Source organism: Anguilla rostrata, chromosome 11 (assembly GCF_018555375.3).
Source record: "Anguilla rostrata isolate EN2019 chromosome 11, ASM1855537v3, whole genome shotgun sequence".
In the NCBI taxonomy this organism is placed as follows: domain Eukaryota; kingdom Metazoa; phylum Chordata; class Actinopteri; order Anguilliformes; family Anguillidae; genus Anguilla; species Anguilla rostrata.
This window is the reverse complement of record NC_057943.1, coordinates 25,892,813-25,910,900: the sequence shown is the minus strand read 5'-3', so window position 1 is coordinate 25,910,900 and position 18,088 is coordinate 25,892,813. Positions and strand designations below refer to the sequence as shown.

General features: G+C 57.8%; 1 protein-coding gene across 1 annotated transcript in view; it reads right to left on the bottom strand.

Moving 5' to 3' along the window:
- The window catches only part of kmt2d (lysine (K)-specific methyltransferase 2D), a 45,767-nt gene that overhangs the window by 17,664 nt on the left and 10,015 nt on the right, over nt 1-18,088 (bottom strand). Inside the window, exons 10-35 of the mRNA XM_064299023.1 lie at nt 17,679-17,851; nt 16,938-17,522; nt 15,304-16,115; nt 14,930-15,040; nt 14,486-14,599; nt 13,963-14,067; nt 13,418-13,599; nt 12,679-12,843; nt 12,267-12,376; nt 11,908-11,949; nt 11,518-11,688; nt 10,564-10,728; nt 10,171-10,290; nt 9,832-9,962; nt 8,804-8,957; nt 8,387-8,491; nt 8,151-8,237; nt 7,868-8,041; nt 7,297-7,366; nt 6,477-6,715; nt 5,478-5,551; nt 5,203-5,253; nt 3,495-5,066; nt 3,227-3,394; nt 2,569-2,705; nt 233-2,055 (exon numbers count right to left, since the gene is read on the bottom strand). Coding sequence (XP_064155093.1) covers nt 233-2,055; nt 2,569-2,705; nt 3,227-3,394; nt 3,495-5,066; nt 5,203-5,253; nt 5,478-5,551; nt 6,477-6,715; nt 7,297-7,366; nt 7,868-8,041; nt 8,151-8,237; nt 8,387-8,491; nt 8,804-8,957; nt 9,832-9,962; nt 10,171-10,290; nt 10,564-10,728; nt 11,518-11,688; nt 11,908-11,949; nt 12,267-12,376; nt 12,679-12,843; nt 13,418-13,599; nt 13,963-14,067; nt 14,486-14,599; nt 14,930-15,040; nt 15,304-16,115; nt 16,938-17,522; nt 17,679-17,851 — 7,640 coding nt within the window. The remainder of the gene's footprint in view (nt 1-232; nt 2,056-2,568; nt 2,706-3,226; nt 3,395-3,494; nt 5,067-5,202; nt 5,254-5,477; nt 5,552-6,476; nt 6,716-7,296; nt 7,367-7,867; nt 8,042-8,150; nt 8,238-8,386; nt 8,492-8,803; nt 8,958-9,831; nt 9,963-10,170; nt 10,291-10,563; nt 10,729-11,517; nt 11,689-11,907; nt 11,950-12,266; nt 12,377-12,678; nt 12,844-13,417; nt 13,600-13,962; nt 14,068-14,485; nt 14,600-14,929; nt 15,041-15,303; nt 16,116-16,937; nt 17,523-17,678; nt 17,852-18,088) is intronic.

Genomic DNA, 18,088 nt, shown 5'->3' with positions numbered 1-18,088 from the left:
ATAAAAAATAACCTAAAACAGGCTTACACTGCTTTATACTAAAATGGAAAGTAAGGCCCCCACAAATGACAAGGACCGGCTCATACTATGCACTCTTCCACTGCAGCACACTTGTTTACAACAAATAAATTCAGAAATCAAGGAGACTCGAGGTGTCAACAGTCTTTGGGAAAACCTGTGAGAAGACGTCACCGCCGGACTGACAGGAGGGATCTTGCAAAGGCTCCTTTACCTTTGTCTGGGCAGAAGTTGTTTGGCAGCGGCTGTGGTTTCACTGCTTGCTGCTGCTGCTGAGGGTTCAGGACTGGCTGCCCCGCCCGTATCATCCCCTGCTGCGGACCCATGCCCATCATAGGGGGAGGGGTCATGCCAGCTCCCATAAGCTTTTGCTGCTGTTGCTGCTGAGGGTTCATCATGGGCGGTGGCCTGGGCATCATCCCGGGCTGTCCCATGATGCCCTGGGGAGGCGGGCGGTGGTGCTGGGGAAGCAACATGGGGTTGGCGCCCTGAGTTTGGGGCTGGGGCTGGGGAGGGAGGCCGTGGTGGTGTGCGTTCATCGCCCCCTGGTGGAGAGAACTCAGCTGCTGCTGCTGCTGCTGTTTCTGCAGCTCCTTCTTCTCGTGCTCCAGAAGATCCTGGATGAGCAGCGGAAGCTCGCTGGCCTCCAGAGAGCTCTCCACCTTGTCCAGGTCCACCGCGGGGGAGTGCTGGCCCCCGCCGTCCGGCAGCCCCAGGGGGTCCTCGTCTAGGTCAGAGTGCGAGGCGGCCAGGGGAAAAGACAGGGGGTCGGCCTGCCCGGGGAGGGAGTAGGAGAGCCCCCCTAAACGGACCGAGCTCAGAGAGGCAGAGGGATTGGTCTGCTGGGTGGGGAGGCCAGCGGTCAGCATGGAGACGGCCTCGCCCATCTCGTCCTTCACCACGGTTTGCTGGGGCCTAGACTCTAGCGCCCCCTGGAGGTGGGAGGCCGGGGTTTCGGCCTCAAGCTTCACAGCGGGCAGCTCGGAGCCCTGCTGGGGGGGACCAGCGCTTGGATTGGATTTGTCCTCAACCTTGATGTCAGGAACGCCAGGGGCGGCGGCGGAGGAGGGGGCGGGGCCAGGCGCCTCGCTCTCGGCCTCCACCAGCCGCAGCTGGTCGGGGAAGGCGTCCTTGGGCTCCCCTTGGTCCAGCTCGGGGTCGGCGTACGCCAGCAGGTCGAACTCCTCGCACTCCAGCAGGTCCACCAGGTGCTTGTCCGTGGTCTCCAGGCTGTCCAGGTTCCCCAGGTCGTCGTCCCCCTTGTCAGGGTCCAGGTCCAGGGTGGCCAGGTCGTCCTCCTCCTCCTCCCCCACGTCCCCGCCCGCCGCGCCCAGCCCTTTGGGGACGAAGGGGTCCTCCAGGTCGGGCTCGGGCAGGTCGAGGCGGCAGGGTCGGGGGGCCAGGGCGTCCATGGCGGGGGGCTGCGTCTCCGAGCCCGCCTGCGGGAGCTGGTGCTGGGAGCCGGGGTGTGGGAGAGCACCGGGGCCGCTGGGCTGTGGGGCGGACGCCTGGGGGTGCAGCTGGTGTTGGGGTGAAGGGGCGACGCCCAGCTGGGGCTGTTGGGGCAGTAGCCCTAGGGGCCCCTGCGGCACCCTCATTCTGGGGTCCCGCATCCCCTCTCCCTGAGAAGCCAGGGTGGGGGGGAGGGGTGGGGCCGGTGGAGGGGGCAAGGGGTGCTGGGAGAACGCGACGCTCATGTCCTGCTGTGGCATGTAGAGGCGTGTCCGAGGGGGGTGGGGGCCGCGCGGCAGGAACTGGGGCCCCAGGGGCATCCTCTGGGCGTTGTGCCGCAGCTCGATGAACTGGGGCGGGGGTACGGCCTCTCCGAGCCCCCCCGCGCGAGGGTTGGGCATCCCGGCCATCCCCTGGATGCTGAGCGGGTTGGGCATGGGGGGGCCACCCAGGTGCTGCCTGGGGGCCCCCGTGTCCATGGCGCCGGGCTGGGGGAATCGGCGGAGGCCAGCGGCCTGACCAGCCCACTGCACCGGGAACGGGGGGCGCTGGGGCATCCCCTGGGGCGCACTGGGGGCCACATGCCTTTGTACAAAAAAGAGAGAAAGAAAACCAATATGAACAGCACTCCATCCCGAACAAACAGTCAGGGTGCTCCATGAGGAACAGGGGAAACGGACCTGCCAACATACCTGCTGCCAAAATATCAGCCTTCACCATACTTCACATTTATATCTAAGCAATGCCATTTCATTTCATCTCCATAATAACAGCAGTCTACCTTCCCACATATTGTCAGCTCAAAATAATTCAATAATGGTTCTTTGTGGGCACAAAAACCGCAGTCAGGATTTTATAACCCTCTGGCATATATTTGTGTGTCCCTGGATACAACCCTTTCTGGCGAACACCTGGACTCTCTTTCACACAGAAATACCTTCCCTCACAAGACGAGCGGAAGAAACAGAGAGCGGATGTGGGTACTGTGGGTGTGGCACAGAGCTGGACGCTGCCTAGCCTGTAGGCTAGCGGGCCGGCGCAGTTGGGCTGAATGGCCTGATACAGTCAAGCATCCCAACAGATTTTAAGCAGGAGTACCTGAGCATACTGGGGTCGATCATGCCGGGCGTCCCTGGCGGGGGTGGGCGGGCCATCTTGTCGTCCCCCATGCCCATGGGGGGAACCAGCTTGCCTGCCAAGGCGGCGGCACCCCCAGCAGCAGCAGCCCCCCTGTCCTGAACAGAGGGAGGGGAAAGCAGGACTGAGAACAGGGTTCCCAACTTCCCACGAGTACAATCCCACCCCATTTTAGAGTAGAATATGGAGTACAATCCCACCCCATTTTAGAGTAGAATATGGAGTACAATCCCACCCCATTTTAGAGTAGAATATGGAGTCTGGTCCAGGATATTTATGGGTGCAACTGATCAAGATAATAGAAATAATATGTCCAACTGTAAAAAATTGTGTAACTAGAGATTGGCATTCAACAGAGAGAATTTCCAATTATGCAGGTGAAGGACAGAAAAACAATGTGGAAAAAGAAATGTGGAAATACACTAAAGATGTTGCTCCCTCAATCAAGGACATTTAAAAAAATCATTCCAACAAGATCACCGGACCACTGACAAAGACACCCCATTCGGGTCAAAAGGTTTTTTAACATCTCTGATTTAGGAAGCAGTACCTGCAGCGTGCAGACATTCACTTTGCCATTCATTATTCACTCCTATGGCAGCGCATGCCTGTGCTATACCTGTGGATAAGGAGGGGGTGCACGCTGGCTTTTATCTGGTTGGTAAGGTGCCATGTCTCCTCCAGGCCAGTTGGTGGCAGCACTGTTTGCAGCAGCAGCCTCTTTCTCCTGCCGTAGCGAGTTCCTCTGCATTTGTTGCCGGATTAGCAGTTCCCTCAATCTCAGTCTCTACAAAAAGGGCAGGACATTAGGAACATGCAGAACACCCTTTGTGCCAGAAACTCGCCCTCATTTACCAGAAAAGCATAAACCGTAAAACAGAACATACTTGTTTGTGCTTCTCCAGCTCTGATTGGCTGAGGCCCATGAGTGTTGGGTCCTGGGCCGCCGGGAGTTCGGGGAGCTCTTGCGCGCCGGGCACCATGGGAGTGTGGGGCGCCTCCTGTGGCCTCAGGGGATCGGACCCCTGGGGACCCTGGGGCAGCTGGACGCGAGTGGGGAAGCCATCGATGTTCAGGCCCAGGGGCGGAGCCTGCGGGGCGGGCTGGGTCTGGGTTTGGGGATGCTGCGGGGACTGTGCCATGGGGAACATACCGACGCCCGCCCCGGGGCTGCGGCTGAACGCGGGGGATCCCGGAGGCTTCCCCGAGAGGGGGTCCCCCAGGGCCGGGGAGGGGCCGGACGCAGGGGCCGGCTGGCCCAGGGGACCGGGGCCCCTGAAGGTGGGGCTGCCATCGGGGGCGGCAGAGGCCGGGCGGGGGGGCTTGTGCAGGGTGGCGAAGGGGTCCCGGGATTGGGGGCGGGACGGCGGGCGGGAGTAGGGGTCCGGGGACTGGAAACGGGGCGTGGCCGGCGACTGCACGGAGTAGCCGTCGTTGGAGAGGCCGCCGGGCGTGAGGGGCGACTGGCAGCTGCCCTGGGACTGAGGGCTGGAGGGGACGCGCGAGTAGGGGTCCTGCTGGGGGGGCCGCTGCTGGGGGAGGGGGGAGCAGCCGTCCCGGGACAGGGGGCGGGGGGTCAGAGGGGGCTGGGCGTACGGGTCCGAGAAGGGGGCGGAGGGGGACTGCCTGTAGCTGTCCGAGGGGTGGTTGGGGGAGGCGCCGGGGTGGTGGTACCCCGTCCCGTTCCCGGAGTCGCCCTGGTGGACGCGGGGCGTCATGGGCGCCTTGAACAGCCCGTCCCCCAAATCCAGCCCGCCCGCGGGGGACCCCGAGCCCGGGTCCTGCCGGCCCGCTGAGGAGCGGGGCGAGGGCAGGCCCGCGAAATCCCCCCGGTGCTGCCCCGCACCCAGCGGGGAGGACGAGGCCGCGGAGGGCGAGGGGGCGGAGCCCATGGGCTGCTGGGCGCGGGCGAGGTCGCCGAAATGAGAGCCGTGGGGCGGGGGGAGCAGAGGGGACTCCACCAGCCCCCCTCCGCGGGCCTCAAAAGGGGGACCCGGGGGCTCCTGGAGGTGCTGCTGTGGCCTGATGAAGGGGTCCCGACGGGGCGTCCCAGGGGCCCCTGGCTGCAGGTCCATGGAGCCCATGCTGGGCGAGCGGCCCTGAGGGGCCCCCGGGTGCCCGGAGGGGGGGCAGCCCGAGCTGGACGCCTGCAGGGGGCTGGAGGAGGGCCCGGGACAGGGGTGCGGGGACTGCGGGGGCAGCCTGGAGAAGGGGTCCTGCCGCGCGTCCGCCGAGCCCGGGGTCCGGAGGGGCCCGTCGGGGAAGAAGGCGGCGGCCGAGGACGAGGAGGCGGAGTCGGGGGGCAGCGGGAAGGGGCTCTCGGCAGAGCTGGGTTGGGACGGGGTGGAGAGGGAGGCGCAGGAGGGAGGAGGGATCTGGAGGTGCAGGCTGGGACGCTCCCCCTTCGCACGGGGCGACCCTTCCGTCTTAATGGGGCGACACATCTGGCTCTCCGCCTGCTGTGGGGGGGGTCAGAGCTGTGAGTTCCACCCCACACACATACATATACACACACACACACACACACACCCAAACAAGCTCACAGGCAGACACAAGCACAAACAGACGGATACGCAATCGGACACACACATTTACCTTCTGTGCCTTGGTGATACGCTGAGCAGCTCTGTTGTCTTTGGCCTTTTGCTAATAAATAATAGATTAAAAATATTAATTAAAAATGAACTCTGTAATATTAACATGCACCTGTTACACAGGGTTAATTTAGTAATATCGCGCACACCTGTTACACAGGTACTAAATTAACCCTACGTAATAATGTACATAATATTACACAGGGTTAATTTTGTACATGTGTAACAGGTATACATTACACACACCAGTACCAGAGGTATGCAGCGAGTTCTCACCAGAAAGGGAACCTTGTCGGATGCAGAGACCTTCCTCCAGATCTTCATGATCTGTTTGCAACGGCTGGACCAGTCTGTCAGGAGGAATAAAACACACTGAGTTAGGTTAAACACACACTGACCCGGGTTAAACACACACTGACCCGGGTTAAACACACACTGACCCAGGTTAAACACACACTGACCCAGGTTAAACACACACTGACCCGGGTTAAACACACACTGACCCAGGTTAAACACACACTGACCCAGGTAAGACACACACTGACCCAGGTTAAACACACACTGACCCAGGTAAGACACACACTGACCCGGGTTAAACACACACTGACCCAGGTTAAACACACACTGACCCAGGTTAAACACACACTGACCCAGGTTAAACACACACTGACCCGGGTTAAACACACACTGACCCGGGTTAAACACACACTGACCCAGGTTAAACACACACTGACCCGGGTTAAACACACACTGACCCGGGTTAAACACACACTGACCTGGGCAAAACACACACTGACCCGGGTTAAACACACACTGACCCAGGTTAAACACACACTGACCCGGGTTAAACACACACTGACCCGGTTAAACACACACTGACCTGGTGAAACACACACTGACCCGGGTTAAACACACACTGACCCAGGTTAAACACACACTGACCCGGGTTAAACACACACTGACCCGGGTTAAACACACACTGACCTGGGTTAAACACACACTGACCTGGGCAAAACACACTGACCTGGGTAAAACACCCACTGACCGGTGTGAACACACACTGACCCAGATTAGACGCACACTGACCCAGGATAGAGACACACTGACCAAGGTAAGACACACACTGACCCAGGTTGGATGCACACAAACCCAGGTTAGACGCACACTGACCCAGGTTAGAGACACACTGGCCCAGGTTAGACGCACACTGACCCAGGTCAGAGACACACTGACCCAGGATAGAGACACACTGACCCAGGTTAGACGCACACTGACCTGGGTAGTCCTGCCTGAGGCTGGGGAAGTTGATGTTGGCGTAGAGGACGGGAGAGATGGTGGACAGCTCCCCCAGCTCCTCGTCCTTCTCCCACCGCTGCAGGCTGCGCTGGTTGTAGGACAGGCCGTCGCCCTCGGGCTCCGTGGGCGTGGGGGGGGTGGAGGGCGTGGCCGGGGTGGAGGGCGTCGCCCACGGGCTGTCCTCACTCTGGTCTGGGCTGAACAGCCCCGCCCGCTCGCTGCAGGAAACAGAGAGAAAAAGAACAATTCATACATTAAAAAAAAATAATAATCAATGGAAGCGCTAAATACAGAAAACCGTCAAACATCTCTGGCCTTATTAAAACAGACCCGTATCTGTGGAGTGTTCATATGTGAAGATTAGGACTTCTTTTTCCCCAGAAAACACGCTGAACCTGAGCCTCACTTCAGTCCTGTGTGAGTGTAAATTCCAGTCGCCTGTAAAGTTTTTGCTGATATCATCAGCAGGATACTCTGGGCAAATCAATAACCAACATTTCCACTGTGACCAGGTCACTGAACCGTATAAAAAGAGAAAACAACACAAAAGGACCCCGCATATGCAAGCCAGTGGTGGCCCTGCAGAACACTGGGAGGGTAAGTGGGTGGGTCACTGCCATTGTATTCTTCAGAGAGGTACCGAGTTCCAATTGCTTCAGTAAAAACTCATCTGGATAGACAGGCTGCATGTAAAAAGGTGAGCTATGCAAATGGTCACAGGTGAGGGCTTCTGCTACGCAAATAGAGACGCAAATGAGGACGGTGCTGAGTGAACTGCGCTGCAGAGCAGGAGCCTCACCGCATGTCAAAGAAAGGAGACTGGGACAGGCCAGGGAAGGAGTCCATCACACCCGCTGAGAGGGAGCCACCTGTGACGCACACGCACACACACACACGCACACACACGCACAAGCAAGAGCACACACACACACACAAGCAAGAGCACACACACACACACGCACACACAAGCAAGAGCACACACACACACACGCACACACATACGCACACACACACACACACGCGCACACATACAGAGAAGAAAGTACAGCTCCATTAACAAATGGTTGTGCACCCTCTCTTCTATACCATATACAGCACCTTGGGTACCTTTTCATTTTTTTTTTTTTTTAAAGTATTCTTACAGTTAATTAATAATAAATTATGAATTATTATAATCATATCACCACACCATGCCCATCTTTCCAGACCCTAGCAGCCCCGCCCCCTTATCTGCCCCTGACCCCACCCCCTTCTCCACCCCTGACCCTGCCCCCTACTGCACCGCTGACTCCACCCCCTTCTCCACCCCTGACCCTGCCCCCTTCTCCACCCCTAACCCTGCCCCCTTCTGCGCCCCTGACTCCGCCCACCTGGGAGGAAGCTCCTCTGGGGCAGGCCACCGCGGCTCTGCTCCCCCTTCCCCGGCTCCAGGAGCGGCTTCATGCTGGACTGCAGGGTCCCGCCCAGAGACGCGCCCTCCGCCACTCCCAGAACCTTCCGGAAGAACTCCGCCGAGTCCTGGCTCTCCACACCCTGAGGAAGCCCTGGGCGCACAGCAGGGGAACGAACACAAATCAGTAAAGACAGGCACCGTGTGAACAAACATAAATGCACTTCCACCACTGGCTGGAGAGGGCGCGGAGGGGACCGCACCTTCAGGCTGGTGCGCGTTTGGGCCCTGTGAGGCAGAGGGAGCCTGTTCGCTGGAGCCAGCCGGCTGACTCGCTGCTCCCGCATCGTCTGTGGAGAGTCAGAGAGAGATTTTAACCTTCGCCGTGGAAATATTACACCATAACCAATAAAGCAGTTTCTCTCCAAAGGAAACACACATCTATCAGCCCCCCACCGGCCCCCAAAGGGAAACAGACCATCCCAGCGGTGGGACCCACCTGTCACTGCCCCGACAGGGTCCGATCGAATGCCCGATTCGCTACCCTCCTGCTTCAGCTGCAGGCCGCCCACCGGCTCTCCCTCCTTGGCCTCAGCAGTGGGACCTTAGACACACAGAAACGCAGACGCGCACACGCAGACACACACGAACACACACACGCAGACACACACGCAGACACACACACGAACACACACACGCAGACACACACACGAACACACACACGCAGACACACACGAACACACACACGCAGACACACACACGCAGACACACACGCAGACACACACACGCAGACACACACACGAACACACACACAGACACACATGCACAACCATGAATCACAGGAGCGACGGGTATTGGTTCCATCCCCAAAGCCCGAATTTCAGCTTGTGTTCTGAGCTCTAACGGGCTGCCTCACCCGGTTCCGGTGCGGTGGGGCGAGGTCCCGGGCCCTGCGCGGGGGGCACCGGCGGGTGCTGGGGTCGCGGGACACCCTGGGCGTGGCGCTGGACCGGGGGCGCCAGGAGCGCCTTTTTGCTGAGGTCCAAAAGGGTCTTCCCAAAAAAAGCCTCCTGTACAGGGAGAGGAGGGGGTCAGCACTGTCCCCAAACCTGCTTTCAGAGGTACACTGGAGGAACAGCAGCTTCCACTCTCTCTGCCTCACAGTCATTCAGCAGCATTAGTTAGTTCAGTTGTTTTTCTAGACTCAGTGAGCACGGACAAACCATCTCTGATAAACACACACACACACAACCAGACCTGCGTCAAATACATATTTGTTTTGGATTCAAATATTTTCTGTGCTCTACTGATTTTGCCTGGTGCAAGTGAGCCTTCCAGAAGGTGGGGCTATCACCTTTTGAGACTATTTAATTGTTTCCAATACGCCAGTCAAGCTCAGTAAAGCGTAGAAAAGTATTTGAATAAAAAAAACCAAATATGCATTTGACCCAGGTCAGTACAGAACACGCTGCACCTGCTTAGTAAAGAAAGCAACTCCCAAGAATGGACTGCAACATTCCACCTTCAAATGTGCTCACTTTGTTACAAAACGGCGCGTTTCGACATACTGCCTTTGTCGAAAGCATTTCAAGCTCGTGCCAGGACGGCGCTAAAAATACACACGCTTGTTTGCACGGACAGATTTAGTCCGTACCGCTCCTTTCAGCCCTCAAAATCAGGCTCAAATCTCAGACACCTGTTTAACCCAAACGCAAACACATCTCCACTCTCCGCCGCGACCGTCCAGCTGTGCAAACAGACGGCGCGCGAGGACAGCGGGAAGCCGCTCCAGGTAAGGGCTGCGGCTGAGCGAACACCGCCGCGGCCGCGCTTCATTTCCGCCGGTTCTGCGGGGGGGGGGGGGGCGTCCGGGCCCCGCGCGGTCAGGCCGGCTCGTTTGGACAGGTAAACGGCGGCCCCGTGGGGCTCAGGTGAGGTCCTAACCTGCAGGTAGGCCGGAAACATGTCCTCCAGCTTGCTCTTCTTCCGGCCGCGCCGCTTCTTGGCCTGCTCCCCCTCCGCCTCGGGGGCCTTCAGCTCCGGGGGGCCTTCCAGAGGGGTGTCCGGGGTCGTGCCTGAACAAAAACACAACATGGAAGCGTTTTTTTGAGACTTGCAGGTTGGACTGCCTAGGGTGAACTAAAACTTTCCTAAAACTCGTTTGAAAACACACGCAATCTTCTGAAGAGAACCAAATAGCCCTGAGGTCATGAAAATCACTGCATGTAATGAAGCTTCGAGCTTTAAGGAGCTAGCCGAGCCGATGGTGGCGGTTTAACTTGCCTTCCTCGGTCTTCTCTGGAACAGGCCCCTCAGCCACGCCCTCTGCAGACACTGAAAGGCTCCGCCCCTTTTTCGTCCGGGTGTGGCATTTCCTCTGTCGCACCATGAATCCACCAATCCCTAAGGCACAGGAACAGAAGTCAGTATCGGCAGAGCTACGCTTGCACACACACTCTCACTCTCTCTCAGACGCACGCAAACAGGCATGCTCACACACAGCAAATCGACTTTATCTTTATAGCGCTTTTTACAGAGAACTGCCACAAGACGCTTTTACAGACACGACTCAGAAACGCGTGAGCACACGCGCATGCAGACGCGCTAGGAGGGGCGTTCGGCTGCAGGGGATCGGTTGCATGCGAATGAGGTGTAAAGTGCGTTTTCCGTTATGACCTGGCCTGTACGGCTTCCTCTTCCTCTTCTTCCCGTCCTCCGTCTCCTCCGCCCCCGCTTTCATCCCGTCGCCGTCGACGCCCCCCTCCGCGGCCCCGTCGGGCCCCGCGTCCCTCTCAGGGCTCCCGGGGGCCTCCAGTTTGGTCTCACACTCCATAGATTCTACTGCAAAGAGAGAATGAGCGAGTGAATGAAAGAACTTTATGATGGAACTTGTCTTGTGAACTAAAAGTCACGGGCTCTATTACCAAGTAGGACACTCCTGTTGTACCCTTGAGCACGGTACTTAACCTGCATTGCCTCAGTATATATCCAGCTGTATGAATGTCCAAATGTATATAAAAGTTGTGTAAGTTGCTCTGGATAAGAGCGTCTGCTAAATGCCTGTAATGTAATGTAATGTTGTCATGTCTAAACAGCACAGAGGATACGGCACACGCAAGCCTGTCCTGAGCTTAAATGTGCAGCCAGGGCGTTTCTAAAAAAGGAACGCTCCGGTCTCACATGGAACCTAAACAACTTGCTCCTGTCAACACTGGACCCTCCCGAGAGCCGACCCCTCCCCCGCGAGAGCTGACCCCCCCCCTGCGCGAGCTGACCCCCCCCCTGCGTGAGCTGACCCCTCCCCGGCGAGAGCTGACCCCTCCCCTGTGAGAGCTGACCCCTCCCCTCCGAGAGCTGACCCCTCCCCTGCGAGAGCTGACCCCTCCCCTGTGAGAGCTGACCCCTCCCCCTGTGAGAGCTGACCCCTCCCCTCCCCTGTGAGAGCTGACCCCTCCCCTGCGAGAGCTGACCCCTCCCCTGCGAGAGCTGACCCCTCCCCCTGCGAGAGCTGACCCCTCCCCTGTGAGAGCTGACCCCTCCCCTGCGAGAGTTGACCCCTCCCCTCCCGAGAGCAGACCCCTCCCCTCCGAGAGCTGACCCCTCCCCTCGAGAGCGGACCCCCCCCCTCACCTTTGCCCTCCTCCCCCTCCAGCTCGCCCTCCTTCAGCTCCAGGCCGTCGATGGTGCCGAGGCGGGAGCGGCGGGGGCGGCGCTTCTGCAGCGGCGAGATGGAGATGCTGCGCAGGAGAGACATGCCCGTCTCCGTCAGCCACACCCCCTCCAGCCGGTAAAACTGCGGCTCTGAGAGAGAGAGGGGAGAGAGGGGGGAGAGGGGGAGAGAGAGGGAGAGGAGAGAGGAGAGAGAGAGAGAGGGGAGAGAGAGAGGGGGAGAGAGGGAGAGAGAGAGAGGAGAGAGAGGGAGAGAGGGGGAGGAGAGAGAGGGGGAGAGGAGCATGAGAGAGAGAAGAGGATGGGAGGATGTGCTGTGTGCAGACCCCCCCCATATAAAGGCACACATACCTGGTTCCTTCACTTTCACCACCGCAGAAACAGGGGGCTCCACTACGAGCACAGAAACACAGACAGGATTAGCAGTGCACAGGGAGACTAAACGATCTGCCATCACTGACACACACACAGTGGGGCCAAATCTCCCTACAGCACAAACAGCAGACCGGACAGGTTCCTTATTTCAGCACAGAGACGCACCGCCGCTAGGTAATGCTGGAAATGCAGTAGGAAAATGGATCTCTCAACAACGCATTGTTCCTAGCATTTTTTCTGGACAATAAAAGGACATACTGCGGAGGTTTGTGTAGACAGGAAGTGAAATGTTTGGCAGGGGCCCTGGGGGCCACGGCGGGCGGCGGGCGGCGTACCGATGCGTTTGGGGACGTAGGGTGTGCAGGCGGAGCAGGCGAAGCCCTCGTCAGACGCCTCCTCCACCTCGTCCTCCGTGTACAGGCTCTCGCAGACCGCGTGCACCCACCTGCCGGAGACACGCCCACATGTTCACCCGGCCACGCCCCTCCCCTCCGCTCACGCACCAATCACACGAGGGCGCGCCCAAGGTCCATTGCGACCACATGTTTTTATGTTTTTACACGCAACGCGCATCTTTAGTTGCTTAGCCGATATTCGCCTTCACAATGGCGCCAGGGAGAAAAGCGTAAAAAAACTGGTGTGGTGAATATTTAAAGGTTTCCAGCAGAGCAGCAGAGCTAGAGTCCAAACGCTTTAAATCAGACTCCGCCCTCACGGAGTCCCCGCCCGGCAGGGGGCGGTACCCACCGGTCGCAGTGCTGGCACTGCAGCAGCAGCTCCTCCTCCATGAAGCTCTGGCGGCAGACGGGACAGGTGACCAGGCTGGCACAGGGCCCGCAGTGCGTGTAGTTATTCTGCCACTCACAGTGGAAACCAGGCGAGCTGGAGCCACACTGCATGCAGCACACACACCTGCACAGAGAGGGAGAGAGAGAGAGAGAGAGACAGAGAGAGGGAGAGAGAGAGAGAGAGAGAAGGAGACATGCACCATATCGTCACTGTCGACTCTCTGGGCAGTAACGAGTCTGAAAACTGAATAAATAAAATAGTTGTCAGTTTTTGATTTCATCTGTAAAGTAACTGGATGGTACTGGTTTCTCTCCTCTTCTATCTACTGTATTCATCGTGTTTTTAAATCAAGAACAATTAACCCAGAAACACAAGGCGTTTTCAACAAAGTGGTGAAATATAACAGTGCAAACAGCCTAATCCTCACATCTCATGGTAATCAAATATAAGAGCACCAACCCAGCCAGACTGACGGAGCTCATCAGGACCCCTCAACACTGAGCTTCAAAGTCCAAATTAGGGTGGCGCTCCAATATACGCCCTGTAATACACTGATCTGAACTCTGATTTAGTTTGAGTGAGTGATTTACTGCTAACTATAGCTCTGCCCATTTTTGGTGTGACTGTACTGCTTTTCCAATCACTAGGGGAGATCCTGTAGGCTCCTCCCACTCTGGTGGAGGGGGCGGGTACGCACCACTTGCACTTCCAGCCGCCCTTGGGCACGGTGTGGAGGGGCGGGTCCAGGCAGTAGGTGTGGTAGCTGACGTCGCAGTCGTCGCAGAGCAGCAGGCGGGCGGGGTCCGAGGCCTTGCCGCACACCTCGCACACGATGCACTCCAAACACCGCCAGCCCTTCCGCAGCATCATCTTAGTGATCTGCAGGGGGCAGCAGAGAGACCGTCAGGGGCTCTCAATCACTCACCAAATCTGAGCCGCATTTGGCTTTGATTTGAGAGAAGTGACATCAAGCGTCATAACATGATAAAAATATACCCAGATAAAGCTCCTCTTAAATGTGATTATTAAATTAAATGTGAAGTAGCTAAGATGTTCGACAAGAGCAGGAGTCCCAACCCTGGACCTGGAGAGAGCAGCAGCCTGCTCTCAAAGCATCATCATCTGCTTCGACTGTCCAATTAAGAGCAGAGCAACAAGAAAGCCAACAGCGCATGTGACCCGTAAGAGCAGGAAGAGGAAGTTAGCGGGATGGGGGGGGGGCAGACAGTGGAAAGGGCTCACCTTGCTGTTGACACAGTACGGGTGGTAGCACTGAGCACACTGCGCGCAGGCCAGCAGCTGCCCCTCCACACCCTGCCCAAAACTGCCGCACACCACGCACATGTCCTGCAGGGAGAGAGAGAGAGAGAGCAGCAGGGTCAGAGGGCCTTCACAGTCACAGCACCGCCCCGTGGAGCAGGGCGGGGTGGGGCTGAGCACCACGCCCTCCCTGGTTTATCACCAACTCTGAAGATCCCTTCATTAAAGGATGCCAAGTAAGGTTTTACCACCAGTGTTACAGACCGGCAAGAAATCAATATAGAAACTGTCTATATCCCTGAGAATTAAATCACAAGATCAGATCTTTCAAGCTGAGTGGGTTATGCAGACTTTCCAACACAACCAAAATTTCTCGAAAAACGGTGAGCGCTCGAAAGCGACTCCGGAATGAGCTCATTTTCAAGGGCCTTCATCTTTCTACTTCTGTAAAATCTGAGGAGGATTTTCGGCAGTGTGGGAATGGGGTTCGAGGCAACGGCCGCACCTGCAGCAGGACGAATTTATCGGTGTTGGAGAAGAGCACCACGGTGTTCTGCATGGTGTCGTCCTCCTCCTCTTCCTCCTCTTTGGTCAGTCCGGTGTCCGCCGTCATGCTGAGCTGTAGGGGGAGGGAACAACATGCTTAACAAATCTTCCGTTTCATAAGAGCGGTCACGAGGGTGATGCACCGTGACGGTCACACTGCCCGTGTGCTGACGCAGCAGAATAAGCCCATCCACTACAGAAACCGTATCTGTAACGATCACAGAATGATGCTGTCCACACACAACGATAAACACAACAGGAACTGGCTAACAGATCAGTTCAGTACGTTCAGTCTGTGTCTGTGTCTGTGTGTGCATGTGCGCGTGTGTCTGTGTGTCTGTGTGAGTGTGTGCGTGTGTGTACGTGTGTAAGTCAAAGACGTGTGCATTTTGCTTTTACTCACCAAAAACGCATCGATGCAGGACGCCATGGCTTTGAGGCGCGATCGGCCACGCCCCCTCCCGCTGCCACCCCCGCGGGGCCGCCGTTTCCCTGGGAAACCGCTGCTCCGTCCCTAAAAATCCAGGAGGAGAGAAAAGCATGTTGAAGAAGGAGTGAAGCACAGCAATGCACACACATTTCAAACCCTCTTCTGGTTTAACTACCACTTCAGCAAGCTAAGCTCTTTCATCGTACAGCAAAACAACCCACTCAAGCCGGATAAGAGCGTGCGCTCAATTAGGGCAAGGAGGAGCAGTGCTACAGGGTGGGCTGGCACTAGATCAGCACAGAAAGAGCAGTGTTACTCGTATGACTGAGCGGCGGATTCTGGGGCACCTGTTTCATGCGCGAGCGGCCGGGGGAGCCCCTGCGCTTGACCTTGTCCCCGTCGGGCTTCAGGGGGTCAAAGGGCAGCGAGTCGTCGGTCTCGGTGAGCAGCGAGTCGGACCGGGACCGCCCGGCGGGGACCAGGCTGAGCTCCATGGAGACGGACTGGCCGTCGGGCTCGGCGGGAGAGCCCAGGAAGCCGCTGCTGCTGCCGTCGCCGTCGCCGTCGCCGTGGCTCATGTTGGAGGCGTCGTCCAGGAGGAGCTCCGCTTTAGGCCCCTCCTCCTCCTCCTCCTCCTCCTCCTGGGTCCCAGGCTCCACCTTCACGCGCACGGCCAGTGCGCCGTCTCCACCGGCCGCCTCCGCTGCAGGCTCCTCCTCTTCCTCCTCATACTCCTCCTCTTCGGATTGGCCGGTTCCCGTCTCCATGTCGACGGCGGGCAGAGCCGGCGCCGAAGGGGCAGGGCTAGTCCTCGGCTCCGCCTCCGTTGGCTCCTGAGGTTCCGACACCTCCCCCTCCATGGAAACATGCTCCTGTTCCAGGGGAATGGTGGGCGGGGTTAAGGGGCTGCATGGAGGCGGAGTCGGAGTATCGCTGCTAGACTCCTCCCTCTCCTCTGGCGTGGGGCTGCTGGCCCCTCCCCGTGCGGCTGCTCCCTCCGTTTCCATTTCCTGTACGTCAGTCTGGGGCTCTTCCTTCACTTCAGGGGAGGGGCTGTGCTGGGTCTGCAGATCGGTCCCACCCACAGCCTCTCCCTCATCACCAACAGCAGGGGCCGGGCAGGTTTCCGATTGGCTGGGTCCTGAGGCTCCGCCTACTTCTGCTCAAGCAAAGACACAAAAAAATCAATTAAATTTCATAGGGTTCTTTTTATTAATTCATTTTTTTTAATTTGGCATCTCCAATCCCACCTGAACTGAGAATACGCAATACGTCCAAAACGCGACCCATACACAAGCAGCTGATACACGGCCCCTGCTGCCGGCTCAACCCATACACAAGCAGCTGATACACGGCCCCTGCTGCCGGCCCAACCCATACACAAGCACTGATACACGGCCCTGCTGCGGCCAACCCATACACAAGAGCTGATACACGGCCCCTGCTGCCGGCCCAACCCATACACAAGCAGCTGATACACGGCCCCTGCTGCCGGCCCAACCCATACACAAGCAGCTGATACACGGCCCCTGCTGCCGGCCCAACCCATACACAAGCAGCTGATACACGGCCCCTGCTGCCGGCCCAGGAGAGTGAAGGCAACCCGCGGTTCTCCTCCCAAACACACGCCAGCCAGCCAGCCGCTTCATTTCACACCGCAAGACGCACACGTGCAGAGCGGTGTGCAGAGAGAGCTGGTCACAAGCGCCCGGACAGCCAGCAGGAGGCGCTCAAGCAAAGAACAATTCTATAAATCCTCTACATTGTGAGCAATTAAACAATACAAGCATTCTAATCACACCCCTCAGATACCTCAAAGGGTTAACAGAAGGCTCCATAAATAAAGGCACAGGGAAGTGAATGTGATATTCTACTCTTTGAGCATATAAAAGGGTCAGGGCAGTTCAATATGAACTGATCATAACGATTAGCTGCATGATAAGCTAAGCGATGAGAATCATGGGCAAGACCCCCCTTTCACCTGAGGGGGGCGGTTCTTGGGGAAGGTCAGTCGTTTCCGGAGGTGTGATGTCCGTCAACTCCTGGGGTGGAGCCTCTTTGGTCTCTAAGGGCAGGGCGTCCGTCATCTCTGCGGGCGGGGCGGGCGTCGTCCCCGGGGGCGTCGTGTCAATCGTGTCTGGGGGCGGAGCGTCGGTCGTCTCCAGAGACAAGACGTCCATCATCTCCTGGGGCGGGGCGTCCGTCGTCTCCTGGGCCGGAGCATCAATCGTCTCCAGAGTCAAGGTGTCCGTCGTCTCCGGAGGCGGGGCCTCTATTGTCTCTGGAGGCGGGGCCTCTATCGTCTCCAGAGGCGGGGCCTCTATCGTCTCCAGAGGCGGGGCCTCTATCGTCTCCAGAGGCGGGGCCTCTATCGTCTCCGGCGGGACGGCTTCCACCATCTCCGGAGGTGGGGCATCCATCGTCTCCAGAGGCGTGGTGTCAGTTGACTCTGGGGGCGGAGCCTCTGTGTTGTGTGAGGGCGGAGCTTCAGTGGTGTGTGGGGGCGGGACCTCTTCTACGGTGTTGTCCTGCACCTTCACCATGTCCACTGCCTCCGCCTCCCCATCTGCGCCAAACACACACATTGACAACAAACCTGACTACAAATGGTCTCACCCTTCAGATAGAACTAAGAAATTTTTTGAAATGGATAAAATACTTCCAAGTTATTTGACACCCCCTTCCCCCAACCTCACTGGGTCTGTGGCCACACCCGTCTTACCCAACTCCATGGGTGTTTCCCTCTCGGGCTCAACTTCTTCCTCTTGCTCCATCTGCGTCACGGTCTCGCCAGGCTCCACGGCGCCCTCTGCCTGTGGTGGTGTTTGGCAGAGGGAGCAGGTGTACTTGCCCTCTTCGGAGTCCAGCAGAGAGGCACATTCACTGTGAACCAGCCTGGAAGGGGCAGAACCAGAAGGAGTGGAAGTCAGGGCAGAGCAGGGCGGGCACACGAAGGACTACAATACCCATCAACACAAGGGTCACCCCCGCCAATCAATGTACTCTTCATTATATTCCAGTGTCAAGAAATCTTTTGACAGATTTGCTGCAAACATGCCAACCATGTCTAAAACTGCAGTACCCCAAGACACCTCACGGTGAAGCCAAAAACAACTCCACAAATCACTCTGC